Here is an 18,248-nt window from a genome sequence, read left to right on the forward strand (position 1 = left end):
GTGGTGGTGCACACCTGTAATCCCAGCACTCGGGAGGCTGAGGCAGGAGGATCCTTGAGAGTTCAAGACCAGCCTGGGCTACAAAGTGAGCTCAAGGCCAGCCTGAACTGCCTAGTAAGACCCTGTCTCAAAAAGACCAAAAAAAAAGATAAATCCAGGTTCTGGGACCTTTTCTGCACTCCTCAGTATCAGGTAGCTTTGGTAGAAAGCAACAGAAATATAATTCAATGCAGTTGAGCAATATAAGGAGTTCTGGGGACTCATGTAAATGAAAGTCCAGATATGCGTACCAGGTATGGCTGGATCCAGGTCCTCAGGTGATTCCATGGGCACCCTTGGTCTCCACATCTCAGTATTTCCATCCATTGCAAACAGGCTCTCCCTAAGAGGGGACTGTAATGGCTACAAGATACTCCAGAGAGGGAAAAATCCCAGGATTGTCTCACTGATTGGCCCAGCGCTGAGTCAATCCCCGTGTGACAAGTGGAGCCTTTGGATTGGCCAGGGTGGGTCAGGTGCCCATTCTATAGGCAGGGGGCGGAGTCAGCTGTACCCCAACCACAGAGAGGTGGCCCCAGTTTAAGGGGCACTTCAGAAGAAAGGGGAAGGGACACCAGGCAGACACAGGCAGCAGGTGCCTCCTCAACATTCCCAGGAATCTAAGGTGAGGAATTGGGAGGGAAGAGGAGCCTCAAATCTTGGCAATGTGGGCTGTGCTTCTTTCTGTGGCTGCAGTGGAGCTAACAGGGCGTGTCACAGACAGAGCTCCGCTGGGCCCCGGGCTGGGCTGGGGTCACACAGGTGGACATGTGGTGAGGGCAGACATGGCCCCACTACCTGTGCTCAGAGGTCACTTCTTCCAGGATTAATAACAGGGTGTCTTAGTCCGTTTTCTGCTGCTGTAACAAAGTCCCTGAGATCTGGTGATTTATCAAATTTGTTTGGCCCCCAGTTCGGGAAGCGTGGCAGCCCTCGAGCACGCGCTGGAGCCTGCTCTGCACCTGGCGAGGGCCTCCCGGCGCATCAGCCCATGGCAGAGGCCTCTCCTGGAGAGAGGGCAAGCGGGCCAGTGTGGGTCTGCCCACCTCTTCTCGTAAAGCCACCAGTGCCATCAAGGGGGCCCACACTCTGACCTCGTCTAACCCGAACTGCCTCCAAAAACACGTGACCTGGGGGATTCGGGAAACACACTCACACCAGAGCACAGGGTTCCCAGGTACGAGAGCGGAGTCCCTCCCAGCAGCTGAGGTGTATCCGCCCCAGCCACACAGCTGCTCATCGGAAGGCTCTGGCCCACAGCCGGTGCCCCCTTCCCACTGCGTCCTTGGTGATGTGGAACTGTTGGTGAGAGTGGAGCAGGAGCTGGGGGAGCCCTGGTAAAGGGGTCATCTTCTCCTGGGGTTCACGATGGTATCCAAGACTCGGTCCCCGCATGGAGCGTCTCCAGGCTCTGCGTCAGACCCACCTGACTGCCCTTCGCAAACAGAGCCAGAGCTGCCGGGCTCAGCCTGCACAGTGCCGGGAGGGCCCCGGCGTCGCCAGCCTGGAGGGGTCGCTCCTCTGCCAGGGCGTCAAAGGCTGCCCTTCCCAGAGCAGCTCACCCGGGCACCCAGACAGTCTTGCGGCGTGTTGGTCAGAATGAGGGGGCCCAGGCTGCCCTGGCTGGCTGGCCTGGATTTTCTACTGGCTCCCCAGGGGGCTAGCCTGGGCTTTGAGATAGAGTAAAATACCTCCTTATGGGGCTAACCCTGTCTTCAATATTCAACAGCAGTGCCCCATATTGGCGAGACTTGGACTGGTTGTTCGGTGAAAAGCCGGTTTACTGGGGCAATGTCGTCATGGGTGCTCTGTGGCAGAGAGGACTCGGGTTGCTGTTCGGTGGATGCTACTTTCCAAATCAATCCTTCATCCCTCGCATCCATATGACTGTAGGCAGATGAGCACATGGGTTAGATTTCATACGCCACAGGCTTAGCAGGGACAGAATAGCAGTCCCCTCCCTATTGAGCCTCTGACTGTGACCGCTAAGCAGGACAGAAGCATGTGGGAGAGTGAGGAGAGATCCAGGGGAAACTAGGCATTTCTGAGGGGCAGGAAGCCTCGCGGTCATCCATGGCCCCGCAGACCTTGCTTCTTTGAGACAAACCCTGGAATCTGCAGCAGGTCCTCCGGAGGCGGGCAGTGAGAAGGAGGCTGCCCAGGGCCCTGGCCACAGGCTGGGCTCACTCTCCCGCGCTGTGCACTCTTGCAGGCCCCCGCACGCTTGGGAATTCAGCATGCAGCCACGTGGCTGGGTCCCTGCTTTGCTCCTGCTGATGCTCCAGGGCGGTAAGTAGCTGCCACGTGGCGTGTGCGTGTGCGTACGTGTGTGTGCGTGTGCGGGCATGCGTGTGCATGATTTTTCCTCCCACAAAGCTGAGCAGGCGCTGGGCTACAGATACCAGCCCAGACCCGCCGCACCTAAGACTGGTACAGCTCCAACTGCCAATTCTCCATTAATAAGAACCCATCCAACCAGGGCTCCACTGACCGTGGGCTTGGGTCTCCAAGTCTTACCGGGGAGATGAGAAATGTCACTGTTCTCAGCCTCGGCGGGTCCCCCAGCCTTAGGGGCACAAGTCCTGGCTTTGCTGTAACTTCTGTTTCTCCGTACTTAATAGCTCTCCTTGGAGATGTTTCTTAACATCCCTGACCCTCAGCAGCTCTGATGCTCCCCCAGGTGGAGAAAGGGAGACAGACACGAAAAGCCCAGAGGCCTGGAAAGCCAGGGGTGCAGCAGTCAGAGGGAAAGAAGTCAGACACAGCGCCAGGCAGGCTGGGAGCGGCCCTGAGAGGGGAGGTCCAGACGTGAGTCGGGGAGGGCTTCCTGGAAGAGGGGGCCGCAGTGCCTGGACGCGTGGAGTCCTCCAGGCAGAGGGGAACTCAGCCTCTGCTTTGCTGAGTCAGAGGCATCTGCTCTGGTTTGTACCAAAAGACCCAGTGCCCCAAATAGCTCCTTCAGGAAGCAGATGGCGGGTTTTTATTTTCCTTCTGAGTGGCAATGACCCCCCGCCCCCACTTAGCTCTGGAAAGCCATCGGGTCTCCCGCCCTGGCTCCATGCCCTGTGAGCGCAGACAACAAGCCGCTGCGGTACTGGACGTCCCATCCTCCTGACAGTCCTGCCGCGACCACATTGCAGTGGTGCCCGGTTTTCCAGCAGAGAAACAGTTTTGAACCTGAGCGAGTCCGTCCCCTCTGCTCTGGGGCGCGTGCGGGTGACTGCCGCAGACGGCGGCGAGAATGGCACAGCTGTGACCCGTCTAAGCGCCCAGCTCTGAGGACACCCACACTTCCAGTTAACGAGCAGGAGCAGGAGCAGCTTTGGGTCCCATCCCGTGTCCTCTGTCGCTGAGCTGGGGACAGAGCGGCCACTTGGTGCCTCTTGGCTTCCCATGTGCCTCCACAGCCCTAGCCTGGGCGGCCCTGGGGCTGCCATGGGGTCAGGGCTGACGGGCTTTTCACTCCCTGACCCCTGAGGCCATCCCCAGGCTGCCTCTCCCTCCTCAGTGCTATTCTGCCTCTGGGGACAAACACTATCCCGGGGAAGCTCTCCCAGTGGCTGGAGCCCTAGGGGACCAACGGAGACAGCACAGCCACGGGGCGGGGCTGCAGCCCTGGGCTTGGAGCTGACACGGTCAGGCCTCTATTCTGCACCAGGCATTCGGACTAGAGACCCTGCGCCCCACCCAGGGGTCAGACTCTGCTAGAACTGCCCCCTGGGGACCAAGCTGGAAAGACTCTGAGGCTACAGTGGCGGAGAGTGGCAGTCAGTTAAACAGGTCTGCCACACACCTGGTTGTGGAGAACCGGCCCAGGCCTGGCTGGCTTTCCCGGGAGAGCATCTCAGGGCTCAGACTCAGAGAACCCAGGAGAGACCATCTCACCTCAGAGCCTTGAGCCTGCCCCCTACAGGGAGGATGGGAAGGGTGAACGGATGCTTCCAGCCACAGTTCTCCTGGCTCTGAATCCAGGTTCAGACTGAGTGAGCCCAGGGAGGAATGCGCCCCACCTCATGGGCTGTCACATGTCACGGAGGTTAGGAAGGAGCCCCTGGACGAGGGTCACATCCACCATGGTGTGTGGCATGGGCCTGACCCTCTAGCACCCTGCAAGGCTGAGGCAGGGAAGCTCTCAAGTTCAAGCCCAGCCTGGGCAAGTAAGTGAGACCCTGTCTCCAAATTTTAGAAAGGATGTAGCTTAGTGTGAAGGCTCTGAGTTCAAGCCCTGACATGGGAGAAGAATTAAAAAAAAAAAGGCTGGGGACAGGGGTTTTACTACATAGTAGAGAAAAAACGGTTGATTTTACAAAACTAAACGTCTTTAAGCTTTATTTTGTCCAGCATTGAGTAGAACTTAGCCAACAGTTGCATCTGTCTTAGAACAGAGTGAGAGGATTATGGGGGTGCTGTCAAATCTCCCAGCTCAGTCACCTGAGAGGACGACACACGGATGACTTCTTGGTGGCCATGTGCCATGTTGGCAGGAGTTTGATGCAGACGTTTCTGCAGAGCTGTTCAAGTCCTTCCTGGTTTTCTCCCCTCAGAAAGCACTTCCGGCCGCCCAGGGCAGTGTGCTGCCATGCCATCTGCCCCCAGCTGGGCCTCCTCCCTGTCCAGGCTCGGGTGGGGGCGTGGGGAGTTGCCAGCCTCGCACTTGGGAACCTCATGGGATGTGCGGTGTGTGTGAGCTATGCCGCTCCGAGGCCCGCACTGGCCTGGGAGCCATGTCCGGGGCCTGGGAAGGGGGCCAAGATGGGGACAGCGTCCTTATTCTGTTCTGCAGCAGGAGAGCCCAGTCTGCATGGCCAGCCTTGAGGCAGTGAGAGTTACAATTCCCAGGTGACCCCTGCGTCCCTCATCTTAAGGGCCTCCAGGTCCCTGTCTTCATCCTGGCCCTGGGACTCCAAAGCTCCCTGCTAGACCCTTCTCTCTGTGCCCTCAGGCTGGGGCTGCCCGGACCTCGACTGCTACACGGACTACCTCCAGACGGTCACCTGCATCGTGGAGATGTGGACCCTCCACCCCAGCACGCTCACCCTTACCTGGTAAGGGGCCGGGCCTCGCCAACCCGCGGACGCGGGCGACGAGAGACTGAGCGGGACCACGGTACTGTGTGTTCTGCACAGAGCTTAACAACAGACACACGGCGGCCACCTCCAGGGCTCCCTCGGGTCTCACTGCAGGGGCAGCTCCCTGAGCTGGGGCCGCTGTGCCCACCTCAGCCGCAGCCACCGACACTCGGGGGGCTTGGCCGCCGTGCACAAGGGAGGCCCCGGGGCTGCTCTGCCCCGCCCCACACAGGCCTGACTGGTTGTGAGACCCCCCCCAGGACGGCCAGACTCCCGCAGGACTTGGTAAGCACTTAGCAGGTTCCAGGCGCCCTACTGTGTGCTTCACACGAATGATCGATTGCTTCCAGTTATCACTCCCATTTTCCAGATGAGCACACTGAAGGTGAGAGAGGTGAGGCACCCGGGCAGGGTCAGGTAGCCAGTAAGCGGTGGGTCTGTGATTAAACCTAGGCTCCTCAGCTCTAAAGCCAGCAGGTCCTTATCAGCTCACCTGCAGCCCGGGATAAAGGTCACTGCGTTCTGTTCTGTTACCCCTTGATACACCGGTCCCTCCAAACACACCCACTATGCTCCTCTGACCAGAGAGCCCCAGGGGGCTCACACCTGCATGGTCCCAGATGTCTCAGAACTGATGTTTTGGAGAGGTGGCAGCTGGGGGACAGACAATAAACACAAAGAACAAAACCTGGAGCAGAGTGGGGAGTGGAGAGTCTCTCCAGCCAGGGCAGTCAGGTCTGGCCTTTCTGGAAGGGAAGCAGTGGCCACTGAGCTGGGAAAGGACAGGAGAGGCAGGTGGGTAGCACATGCAAAGGCCCTGTGGGTGAGACCAAGGGACAGCAAGGAGGCTGTGCAGCTGGAGAGTAAGCCACAGAAAATAACAAGCAAAGAAGGCAAGAGGGAGGCAGTAGCTGACTTCACTAGAAGGAAATAAAGAATTGCTGCTGGAGGGTTTGAGGCAAGGAGGTGACAGGGAGTTTTTAAAGGTCCTCCCTGGCTGTTGCAGGAGAGGGATAGACAGATTTCAGGGAGAAGGGCCAAGGCAGGGATGCTATCACAAAGCCACTGCAGTGGTCTGGGCTGGATGCTTGGAGAGTCTTTATTCAGTAAAAGTTTCTGTTCTAGTAAACTTAACACATTGCCTATATTGGTCCTGGAGGGTGATCATGAACTTCTATACATACTTTAAAACCCGTCACTTCTACCCAGTGAAAAGGCCAAAGCCTTTTCCCCAACACCATCCCACCAGCTTCCTGAAGTTTACCCAGAGCAAGAATGAAATTCATTTGGATTACAGCACAGGCTTTGATCGGTATTCAGGAGATATTGAATAGAAAGAGGAAGGAACTCCTTCTCCCACTGTGGGAATTAACAGGGACGGATCTAGGCTTGGTCTGATCGAGAATGGCCCGAATTTCCAAGCTGAGAGCTGCTGTCCTGAATGAGGTAGTGAGTCCCTGGTCCCTGGGAAGTATGCAAGCTGAGGCTGGACACAGTCCATGAGGAAAGCTGCAGGGGCGGGGACCCCTCCCCAGGAGGGGATGGTTGGACCAGGCGATGCCACCCCACCGCAGTCCTCCCAGCCCTGAGCCCCGGATGCCTTCCCGGTCCCCAGGGCTGAGCCCTACTGGCCTCCGGCCATGACCGGTCTCTCTGTCTCCCAAGGCAAGACCCGAACGTGGAACTTCAGGACGAGGTCACCTCCTGCAGCCTGCACAGGTCCGGCCACAACGCCACACACGCCAAGTACACGTGCCACATGGACGTGTTCCGCTTCATGGCCGACGACATTTTCACTGTCAACGTGACGGACGAGTCTGGCGACTACTCCCAGGAGTGCGGCAGCTTCTTGCTGGCTGAGAGAAGTGAGTGCCCCTCGGCCCCGTCGCCCGCTCCGAACGACCTGTGCGGTGCCCTCCCTTCTCCTTAGAGTTCGCTTGTTAGAGGCACTAGCTCTTACTACGGTGTGATGGGCTTTAGCTCCTAAGACAGACGGCAGAGGCTTAAAAGGAGCCATGCCAGGGACCCAGGACTTCTGGGCTCCGGCTGCGTCCCAGCCCCTGCCCGCTTCTGTGATCCTGGCCAGGGCTCGCTTACCTCGGGATGTTGCCGTGCGTGATAAGACGGGTGGAGGACACTGTCATGAGGGACAGCCTCCCAATGTCCTCGCCTGCATGAGCTCCAGGGAGCCCAGAAATTTCCCTGCAGGCTGGAGGCAGGAAGGGGCCCAGCGCAAGGATGGAGAAGGGGCTTGTGTGTGTGTGTGTGTGTGTCTGCATGTGTGTCCGGGTGTGTCCCTGTGTCTGTCTCAGTGTACCCCTATGTCTGTGTGTGTCTGGGTGTGCGTCTGTGTGTATCAGTGGGCTGGTGTGTGAGTCTCTGGGTGTGTGTCTGTGTGTCTCCAAGCGCGTGTGGATGTGCATGTCTGTGAGTGTGTGTACGCATGCGTCTTTGCATTGGCCCCACACGTGCAGAGCCCGCAGCGGGTGTCCTGGCCTCCTCCCCTTCGGGGCTCCTCTCCCCAGACTCCCAGGGCCCGGCCTGGGTGTGGGCGGCTGTCTGAGATTCACACCTTGCGGAGTGAGACCCAGGCCTTGGAAGGTGTGAGTGAGGCCTCACACACGCAGGCACACATAGACGCACCCCCGCCCAGGCGCTGGTTGAGGTGTTTCCCCAGCTCACACCCTGGGGCTGCTAAAGGCCCCTCAGACACTCGCAGAGACCTCGCGGGCCCCCGGGTGCCTGTGGCACGCTCAGTGCTCAAGCACAGACACCCCCTGGCTCACAGCCGCGAGGGCCGTGGAGGCCCTGACACACGTGCTCTGCCTCTCCAAGGGTGCGGGCAGCTGCGGCCCACCCCCGTGGCACCTGGCCTCTGGGCAGCCACAGATGGGAATAGCTCAGGGCCCAGAAGGGGCGGCCGCGCTCTCTCGAAAGGGCACACTTCTCAGAGCAGCACCCCGCTCCCCGCTGTGATCTCCTCCTCGTCCTGCCAGAGGCCTCAGTCCCAGGCCCCATTCCGCCCCCCAGGTGCCTCTGCCAACGTCTCCTGAGCACACACAGGGCGGCTCTCAGTGCCTGGGCTCCTCTGAGAGCCTCACCCAGCCCAGGCCGTGCAGGAACCTAGGGGAGAGGGATCCCCAAGATTTGGAGTTCCCGTCGCAGACATAGGACACAAAGCTCCCCCAGTGGCCTCACCCTCCGGCCGCGGTCGGAGTCCCTAGAGTGTGTCAGGCTCACAAGCAGCTCCTCAGGTCTTTGCGTCTCTTGGGAGCCCCGAAAGGTAGATTTGTTAATTTGACAAATATATCTTGAGGGCCTACTGTGCACCAGGCTCTGTGCTAGGAGCTGGGACCCAGATTGGACCAGGAAGACAAAGCCTCTGCCCTAGGGAACGAAGCCCAGAGAGGGAGGTAGGCAGGGGGTAAGCAGAGTCGCAGAGGGACCCCGGGAGGTGGTAGATGGCGGCAGACCTACAGCGGGCAGAGGAGGGTGTTTCGCCAACAGAACCCTTGCCTCCTCCTCCTGGAGTTCGCGCCTTCTCTATGCAGCTTGGGCCTCAGAGATTTGAAGGGCTTCCCTCCCTCCCTCCTTCATTCTTTCCTTCCTTCCCTTCCTTCCTTCCTCCTTTTTCTAAAAAACTTAGAAGACCCTGGCCCGCAGGCCTGCCTTCCAGTCAGGGCTGAGGGAACCTGAGTCCTGCCAGACCCCAGGAAGCCTGCGGCCATCTTTATTTTCCCACAATGCCCGGACTTGCCTCATCGTTTCCCTGACCCCCTCGTCTCGGTTTGCAATGGGCTCCAGTCTAAATAAACCGAGATGTGCGTGCAGCATCGAGAGCTTTGCCCAGCATCCCTCGCGTGGTCCTGATGGCCGAGGGGGGCCGGGTGCCCTCTGTCCCCTCACCAGGTCTTCTCGCCTGTAGCTCCGACTCACCCTGTTTTATCTGTCTGGGTTTTTCCTCGAAGTCAAGCCGGCTCCTCCTTTCAATGTGACTGTGACCTTCTCGGGGCGCTACAACATCGCTTGGCGCTCGGATTATGAAGACCCTGCCTTCTACGCGCTTCAAGGCAAGCTGCAGTACGAGCTGCAGTACAGGAACCGGGCGGACCCCTTGGTGCTGGTGAGGAGCGGGCGCGTGTGTGGCCCAGCCTCGGGCCAGGGCAGGAGCATCTGGGCGTGTGGTGGGGCCTGAGGGCAGCGGGGCGCTCCCTCTTCTCTCTCCCTGAGCAGGAAACCCCTTCACAGTTCTCTCTAGTCCTGTTTCCTCCGCAGGAAGTTTCTAGAACCTCCCTCTCACTCAGAGTGCCACCACTAGAGAGTTATAGTCACTGAGAGTCCTGGGTCAAAGGGCCAGTTGTCCCAAGCTGAAGGCTCCAGAGGCGTCGGTTGCTTTAGGGCCTGTGGCCCTGAGAGATTGGAACGGCCCCTAGTCAGAGCAGTCCAGCTGAAGGGTCCCAGCATTGTCCATCTACTCTCACTGCCCCAGCTGAAGATTTTCATAAATGCCATTGCTTAGAATGTCCTCAGGGAAGACCTCCAAAGATTCCCATTGATAAGATGTGGCCAGCGGAAACCTCCAGAAATGCCCCCTCTAGAGGAGGTCGCACTGGCGTAGGTCACTACATCGCCAGCTGTTGAGGAGCCCCAAGGGTGCCCACTCTCTGGGCTGTTCCGGCCTGTGGCCACTCCTGGGACTCTCTGTCCCTGAAGGGAGGGTGAGTGGGACAGCGGGTGGGGAGCGATTGGGGTCGTGTCACAGGCAGGCTGAGGCCGCCCAGTCCTGATGGCTGTGGAGGGGAAGGGGCACCCAGCCACTCTGATGGGGCTGAAGTGGGGGGACTTCTGCTGGAAGCAGGGGCCAGTGTGGGTGACCCCTGCCTTCTCTCCTTCCTGGCAGAGTCCGGTGACGAAGCTAATCTCAGTGGATTCCAGAGGCATTTCCCTTCTCCCCGGAGAGTTCCGCAAAAACTCAAGCTATGAGCTGCAGGTGCGGGCAGGACCTCAGCCCAGTTCCTTCTTTGGGGGAACCTGGAGCGAGTGGAGTGACCCTGTCATCTTTCAGACCCAGCCTGAGGGTAGGTGTGAAGCACAGTGAACTTCCCATTCCGGTACCTGACCCTGTCCTGGCCCAAGCGAGCCCGAGACCTGCAGTACGGCTCACCCCCAGATGTGCAGTGTGGGTGCCAGCTGTGCTTTCTGAACGGGCCTTTTACCCTCCTAACTGGGACATGAGACTCGGACTCCTCACTTCACAGAGGAGGGAACTAAGTTGCAAACAGATGTGCTAATCAGCTTTCCAGCACTGTGACACAATCCCTGGGAGAGGCAGCTTAGCAGAGGAGAAGGGTAATTTTGGCTCAAGGTTTCTGAGGTCTCAGTGCGTGGTCTCCTGGCCCTGCTGCTTTGGCCTGTGGCGGCCCAGTGCTTCATGGTGGGAGCGTGTTATGGAGGCCGCCTGCTCCTCCTGCAGCACCTGGGAAGCAAAGAGGAGGAGGAGGGCTCAAGGCCCCAGGATCTCCTGCAAGGACGTGCCCCAGTGCTCTGCCTCTGGCACTAGCCCCACCTCTGAATGGGTCCGTCTTCTTTCCATAGCCCTGGAGCCTGGGGACCAGCCTCAACACACGGGCCTCTGGGGGCCACTTAAGAGCCAAGCGATAGCAGGCGGGAGTGGGATCCGAACCCAGGCCCCTCTCTGCGCGAGGTGCCCACAGTGTCCCCACCTGCTCATCCGTGTACAGCCCCTGTGGACCCACCGTTTGCTTTCTCCGCAGAGCCCAAGGCAGGCTGGGACACCCGCATGCTGCTCCTGTCCCTGGTTGTCTTGGTCACCCCAGCCATTGTCTTCACGGGCCTGAAGATCCGCCTGCCTTGGAGGTGAGGCCAGGGGACCAGGGAAGCAGCGAGGGGTCAGCCAGGACCCTTCCCGGGGCGGGGGCCACGCCTGTCATCGTGACAGTGATGACAGCGGTGACTAAGAGCCGCCTCGTGTTTCCTGCGTGCAGGGCACTCACACAGCCCTGGCCGCGCAGTATATGTCACAAACGGGGAAATCAAAGCACAGCGCAGTCAAGGCAGTGGCCCGAGGTCACACAGCTGTGAACGGAGGAGCTGGGGTGGAAACCTTGTGCCCTTCACAGAGACCTCGGTTGTGGTCTCGTCCGGTGACCTCTAAGCTTGGAGCCCCGAGAGGCACAGGGGCCTCCGGGTGGGGGTGAGCGGGGCTGGCGCGATTGTCCGCCCACCCCACCCACCCGTCAGGGAGAGAGTCTGTTGATCTGTGTAGGCGGCGGATTTGCGCCTGCCTGGCCGGGGAGGACGGCCGGCCGCTGTTCGCTGAGCCCCCGAGTGTCAGGCACCGGGCACAGAGCTCTGGGACGCAGCTCCTTCTGCTCCTGCTCAGCTAGATGCTGGGACCAGAGACAGAGAGTGGGGAAGGGAGAGATTACGATGCCAGAAATAGGCAGCTGCTCCAGCCGAGCACTGCGCCGTGCTGGGTGCTGGGTATCAGGTCTCCCCAGCCCTGTGGAGTTGGCTCCCTGCCCATCTCTGGCTCCGAGCAGGAAGTTGCATGCAGTGGGCTGCAGACCCCTGATCCCAATGCATCTCAGGCACCTGAGAGACAGCTGCTGCTCCCATTTCATGGATGTGGTAACTGAGCCCCAGGCTGGGAAGAAAGGTGTCTGGGCTGTGTCCTGGTAGGTGTTGAGCGTCCTGTGGGACAAAGGAGGCAGCGTCAGTGTGGGAGGTGTGTGCCCCTGGCTGCAGTCAGGAGCTGACCCGACTCCATTCCCCTAGGCTGTGGAAGGAGGTGTGGGCACCCGTGCCCAGCCCGGAGAGGTTCTTCCAGCCCCTATATGAGGGCCACAGAGGAGACTTCAAGGTAGGTACCCTGCCCTTTCTGGGAGCCCTACCCCACCCTCACCCCAGGTCCCAGCCAGGCCTCAGTTTCCTCAACTGCAAAGTGCAGACAGTAAAGCCTTCAGTGCAGAACTGACGCTAGGCTTCAATAGCTCCCAGCCACACCGCAGCAGGGGGGGCCAGGGTTCCCTGGAGGCACAGCCTGGACCCCTGGGCTTTTCCTCCACGTCACTGCTGTGGGGTGGTAGGGGGTTCTGCAGAGGACCTGGCCGCCTGCAAGATCCGACAAACACCTGCCAAGTGAGAGAGCCCTGCCCTCTGCCACCTCAGGGCCCTCTACCCACCACTGCGGGGCGCAGGGGCCTGAGGAGAGGATGTGGTGAAGGGGGCGGGGATGGGAGGGCACGGGGGATGGGAGGGGGCTTCCAGCTCTGGCCCCCGATGCCGCAGGAAGTCAGAACTAGAGCACTGATTGAGCGCCTGCCCCAAGAGCCCAACGCCAAGACCCCAGCAGCAGAGCCTGACATTCAGATGGGGACATGGCTTTTGCAGGGCAGGGAGGGACCCGAACTCCAGCCCAGGGGACCTGCCCTTTCCTCCTACCGGAAGCTCAACCGTCACACTGATTTTCTATCACTTTCACCGGGTACCTGTGTCCTGGCCTATGTAGGAGCCTCACCTACAGTAATCACTCCTCACAGCGCCCATGGGGTGGATCCATTATATAGATGAGGAAACTGAGGCACAGAGAGGGGAAGGAACTCACGCAAGGCCACGCAGCTAAGAAATGACCTTACACCCAGAGTGGGGACTGGATGATGTCGGGGACCCAGCGGCGGAGCATCGCACTCCCGATTCCTCTGTGTGTCTCTCTCCCCCACGTCTGGCTCCTTCTCTTCCTGGCTGTCCTCTCTCTTTAGCCGCTTTTGACTGTGTGTCTGCACCCCAGCCTCAGCCTGCCCCCCACTGACTCTGTCTCTCTCTCACAGAAGTGGGTGGGCACCCCGCTCACTGCCTCCAGCCTGCAGCTCGGACCCTGGAGCCCAGCAGCACCCTCCATCCTGGAGGTGCCCGACTGCCGCCCATCGAGGAGTCCGGCCAAGGGACCGGAGGCCCTGGGGCTGCCGCCGGGGCCTGCAGACCTGCTGGAGTCTGATGGGGCGCCTGAGCCCGGCTCACCCTCCGTGGCCGGCAGTGCGTGTGGCTCAGAGTACAGTGAGGAGAAGGACCGGCCGTACGGCCTGGTGTCCATCGACACGGTGATGGTGGTGGACGCGGAGGAGCTGTGCACCTGGCCTAGCAGCTGCGGGAGCGATGGCTACCCAGCCTGGAATCTGGACACTGGCCTCGAGCCCGGCCCCAGCCCAGAGGACCTGCTCCTGGACAGGGGGACCACAGTGCTGCCCTGTGGCTGCGTCTCGGCCGGGGGCCCCGGGCTGGGAGGGCCGTTGGGCAGCCTGCTGGACAGGCTGAAGCTGCCCCCTGCAGATGAGGACTGGGTGTCACCCGGAGGGGTCTCGGGGAGCGAGGCGGCCTCGCCCCCCGCTGGCCTGGACATGGACACATTCGACAGCGGCTTTGCGGGCTCGGACTGTGGCAGCCCCGTGGAGTGTGACTTCGCCGGCCCCAGGGACGAGGGGCCGCCCCGGAGCTACCTCCGCCAGTGGGTGATCACGGAGCCTCCGCCCGAGGGACCTGAGCCCCAGGCCAGCGAGAAAAGTGGCCTGGCTGTCTAGGGCCGGCCGTGGCGCTGGGCCGTGACAAACCCAGGGGCAGGGCCCAGAGGCAGGACCGCCCGGTTGGTGGCGGGACTGGCCTCGGGCCCGGTGTTTGCAGTGTTCCTGTATGTGCGCGTGTGCAATGCACACCGTGGCCGCGGCGTGTCACCTGCCACACCTGCGACTGTCCCTCGGCCATGAGTGTGGGCAGCTGGGGCGCCGCCGGGACGCAGACGCCCGCCTCCCTCCTCCCCCGCTGCAGGCCGAGGGGCACCGTCAGGGACAGGTGTCGGGTCCAGCAGCCGGGAGCCACAGACATCCAGGCTGCCGCTGTCACCTCCTGTCACCTTTCAGGAAGGGGAAGGGACAGAGTGAGCCCACAGTGACCCTGGCGGTGGGACAGCGGGGGTGACGAGGATACAGGTCTGAACGCCGGCTCTGATGCTTCCTGGCCGAGCAACTCGGACCAAGTTTCCATGCCAGGAAAATGGGGACCGCATGGCCTGCCCGGGGGAGGCCGCCTGTGGCAGGCAGGCTGGCGCCAGGGCGGGGGGGAGGAGAGTGCCCGGCCGGGGGCCACCCCCCAACTCACGGGGGTTTCCAGGCTGAAAGCACGCACTCAGCCTTGTCTCAGAAACAGCCTCATTTAACCAAGATTTCTTTTTCTGGCTTCTGCTGCCCATGTTTTTGAAAATCCCCTTACACACCCAAGAACTATTTATCAAGCACCAGTACATGCCAGGCATTGCGAGGCTAGCACAGCGCGCAGGACCCTCCCCTGCGGCACTTGGAGTGTGGTGGGGACACAAAGACGTGGGTAGGAGCGGCGCCCTGTGTCCCGGCCTCCACACCCTGCACTCTCCCTCCCCGGCTCCGTCCTGGCACCTTATTTCTCACCCTGGGGACCCGGGGGAAGCCGAGGTGCTTGCCAGGGAAAGGAGAATTAAGCAGCTAGTGCTGCTAAGCGCCGCCGTTCTGTTAGGAGCTGCCCATATGTGCCAGGCACTGCGGAGAATCACGGTGGAAGCAGCTAGGCTGCTGCCCCTCTAAGATGCCCCTCGAGGGACCGAGCCGAGTTAAGGCAGGAGGGCGACCCTGCTCAGGAGCCTGTGGGAGCCCCTGTCCCAGCTCCGCCTCAGCAGGTCCCTGAGGAAGGTCTGACGCAGAAGCAGTCTGTCTGCTGCGGGAGTATGGCAGAGGGGTCCCCCGGGAGGGCGCGAGCACTCTCGGGGCCGGCGTGGGGCGGGAAGGTTCTAGAACACCGCTGGGTCTAGCAGCAGGCTGATGGCAGCACGTGGGCTGTGAGGCTCAGATGTGCAAGCTGCGCCCCTCCCCCTCGCGCACCCTAGGGACGGCAGGGGGAAGGTGCGCGGTGGCTTTCACACCTCTTGGGAGCAACAGGGTGCGGGCACCACTGAGCCACAGGCTCCCCAGGGACCAGCTCAGCGCTCCGGCGCGTGGAGTGCGGGACCGGGGCCTCCTCTCTGACATCGGCTTGCTCACGCGGGAGTGCGGAGGATCGGTGCACGACCAGCGCCGGTCCTGCGGGCAGAACGGGGCGGGACGAGGCCCTCCCCGCGCAGCGGCGGATGGAGCCGGACGGAGGCCTGCATGGGGAAGGCTGGTCGGAGGCTGGAAGAGCAGCTGGATGGAGACGGAGAAGCAGGTGCTGGAAACAAGCCGGGAGAGAGCTCGAGCCCCACGGAGCAGGGACTTCGCTTTGTTCGCTGCTGTACCCACGTCTGGCACACAGCGGGCAGTAAAGCCCGATCTGTAGCGTTTGCTTATTTTCCTGGGGTGAATACCTCCACCACGGCTAGTTTCCAGCTACTGACTCGATGACTACCCAGGGCTGCGCAGCGACTGTCCTGCCAGGAAGTGCCTAAGGGACCCAGAGCTGCCCGCCAGAGCACTCCACTCTCTGGCCAGAGGACAACTCCGGGATAAACATGACCCAAGCTGCCTCCTGCTCTTTCCGCTGAGACTGCTGAGCTGTGAAGAGGGGCTGGGCTTGCAGCTGCTGGGGGTCACCAGGAGGAAGCAGCCTGTCTGAGATGAAGATAACACGCTGAGAAAGCAGAACTGAGAGATGGAGTCTTCTTTTTTTTAATGTCTCTCGAGCTCCTGGATCCAACCGTACCTGAAACCCACATGCCCCCTGGACTGTTGAGCCACCTGAGTATGGAAACCATTATGCTCTCCGCCACACAGTTCCCACTTGTGGTCTTCTGGGGACGTGGCAGAGCTTCACCTCCTGGCTCCTGGTGGTCAGAGGGGCCCCAGGCCCAGACCTGCCAGTGAGCTACGCGCAGAAGTGGTCAGTCTCACTTCTGGACAGAGCACCTGACCAAGTGTTTTCCGGTCCCGCTGACTGGTGGTGCTTGGGATGGTGACTACTGCAGCAGCCTGGGCCTTCCTGTGAGGAGGTGAGGGCCAGGTCCCCGGAACACCCGGATGGACACGTTCTGTGAGCCACAAACTCATCCCCTACCTCCCACAGCTGCCAAGATGGGCCGTTTGTTAGCGCACGCCCCGGGGTGTCCTGGCTTTGAGCGATACATTCCATTTGTGTGCCAGTGCCGCTTGTGGCAGGCTGCTGTCCCTGCAGCACGTTACCCTAATCGCATCCCTTGTGCCCGAAAGCACCACGCTTGGAGTGCCCGAGGGGCCCGAGGGTGCAGCTCAGCGGTCCAGCGCTTGTCTAGCACGGGCAAGGCCCTGGGCTCCATCCTCAGCACTGAAAATAAAATCCCAAAGGGGCCAGGAGCCGGGCTCCGCACTTGTCCAAATGGCCATGGCAAGGTGCTCACCGTCTCCAGCCTCGGCTTCCTCTTTTGTGAAGGGGCAAGAATGATCGGCTTTCTGGGGATGAAAGAGAGGGCGGGAACAGCAGGGGGCGCTGCAGCGCTCCGTGGGTCCCCAGCGGCGGGTCTGCTTCCTTCCGTTCCGGCCCAGCTGTGCTCCCCGCCCTCCCCGAGTCTGGAAGGCGCCATCTGGGGCGCAGTGCTCACGACCCCCGCAGCCAGGATTAGACCTGACCGAGTGCAGTTTCTGCAGGGCCCCAGCTGGGGTGCTGCCTGCGGTTCCCGGGGTGCTCTGGTGGGACACAGGCAGAGGATGGAGTTCAGACCAGTCCTTCGTCTCTCCCCGGAAATGGGGCCCAAAGTGCCCCCATGTGCACCCCTTGCTGCACTCCCTGGGCGCCCCCTTTGCAGGGCAAATCCCAGCCCCCTGCCTGTCCTGGCTGCAGGTGACCAGGGGCGGGGAACAGCGAAGCTCTTCACGGCCCGTCCAGCGCTGGACACGCTGCCAACTTGGGATGTTGGGATGAGACTCCCCAACACGCTGGGATGAGACTGCCAGGGATATGGGGCAGCGAGCTGTGCGCCTTCCCTCAGCGGCTCCGGAATTCTGCAGACGGTGAGGGAACAAGAAATAAGGAGCCCCACACTGCGGGGAATGAGCCGCTCTCAGCACAGTGAGAGCACGAGGGCCAGTCTCGGTCCAGTTGTCACGTTCTTAGGGACTTGCTTTGGCTGGCCCTTTCCTCAGAACTGCAGCTAACCTGGCTTTGTTCTCCCCACTCCCACACCTATTATACCCTATTAACACCCATCTCAGGTGGGTGCGGTGGGGCACATCTGTAATCCCAGTATTCTGGGAGGCTGAGCCAGGAGGATTTCAAGTTCAACCTCAACCTGAGCAACGTAGCAAGACCCTGTCTTAAAATAAAAAAGTGAAAGGAAAAGCGCTGGTGATGTAACTCGGTACAAAGACCCTAGGTTCAACCTCCAGTACCAGGAGAAACAAACAAAAAAACAAAATAATTTTAAAAATCCGTCTCACATATGGATAGTAGTTGCTGTGTGCACATCTCTAGAGCAGAGACTGAAGTCACTACTGGGCTTAAGAGCTGAGAATGTTGCCTGGCTCTGGGCAGGAGCTCAAAAATAGGAATGACTGAATGCCTGAATAAATGAGTGAATGAATGAGCCGGTTAAGGGCAGAGGAGAGGCCACCTGCCCCCCACCTACGCAGCCACAGGACAGGGCACAGAGATGAACCACGGCGTCGAGGGGTCTGAGGTTAGGAGGCCAGCAGACCGTGCGGCGGCCTCCAGCTCTGCGCGACCTGCCCTTCATCTCCTCGGGTCAGTTTGCTCCGACAGGGAGCACAGCGATCGCACCTACTTCTGGGCTGCTGTGAGACCCCGAGTGCCCCTGGGTGTCCGGCAGCTTGCAAGGGCTCAGGAAGTGTTGCTATTACTGTGTTATAGCAGTATAACACGCCGCCTCCCCCCCAGCCAGATTTTACATCTCAGGGAGGAACAAGTTTAACGCGGAATGATCAGGAAAAAGACGCTCGGGCGGCTGCTGCCGCCTGCTGGCAAGTGCTGGAACCGGGGGGCGCTGGTTGAAGGTGGTGGCGGGGACCCTATAACCCCACAGCGCCGTTGTGAGGACCACAGGAGGGGAAACGTCAGCCGCTTCTTTCTACCTCATCCAGAAGAGCGCCGGCCTCCCCCTCGGGGCGGAAGGGCCTGCCTCGGACCTCGGGCAGA

General features: G+C 60.6%; 1 protein-coding gene across 1 annotated transcript in view; it reads left to right on the plus strand.

Annotated features, from left to right (window-relative positions):
* Il21r (interleukin 21 receptor) overlaps positions 1–14,357 on the plus strand; it is a gene marked incomplete in the record, with an annotated part of 32,989 nt that extends 18,632 nt beyond the window's left edge. The window contains 8 exon segments of the mRNA XM_013504819.1: positions 2,258–2,328; positions 4,982–5,084; positions 6,774–6,973; positions 9,077–9,231; positions 10,009–10,186; positions 10,883–10,985; positions 11,907–11,991; positions 12,959–14,357. Coding sequence (XP_013360273.1) covers positions 2,258–2,328; positions 4,982–5,084; positions 6,774–6,973; positions 9,077–9,231; positions 10,009–10,186; positions 10,883–10,985; positions 11,907–11,991; positions 12,959–13,705 — 1,642 coding nt within the window.
* Positions 14,358–18,248: the final 3,891 nt, after the last annotated feature.

This window comes from Chinchilla lanigera, unplaced genomic scaffold (assembly GCF_000276665.1).
Source record: "Chinchilla lanigera isolate Chin_1 unplaced genomic scaffold, ChiLan1.0 scaffold00092, whole genome shotgun sequence".
NCBI classification, from domain to species: domain Eukaryota; kingdom Metazoa; phylum Chordata; class Mammalia; order Rodentia; family Chinchillidae; genus Chinchilla; species Chinchilla lanigera.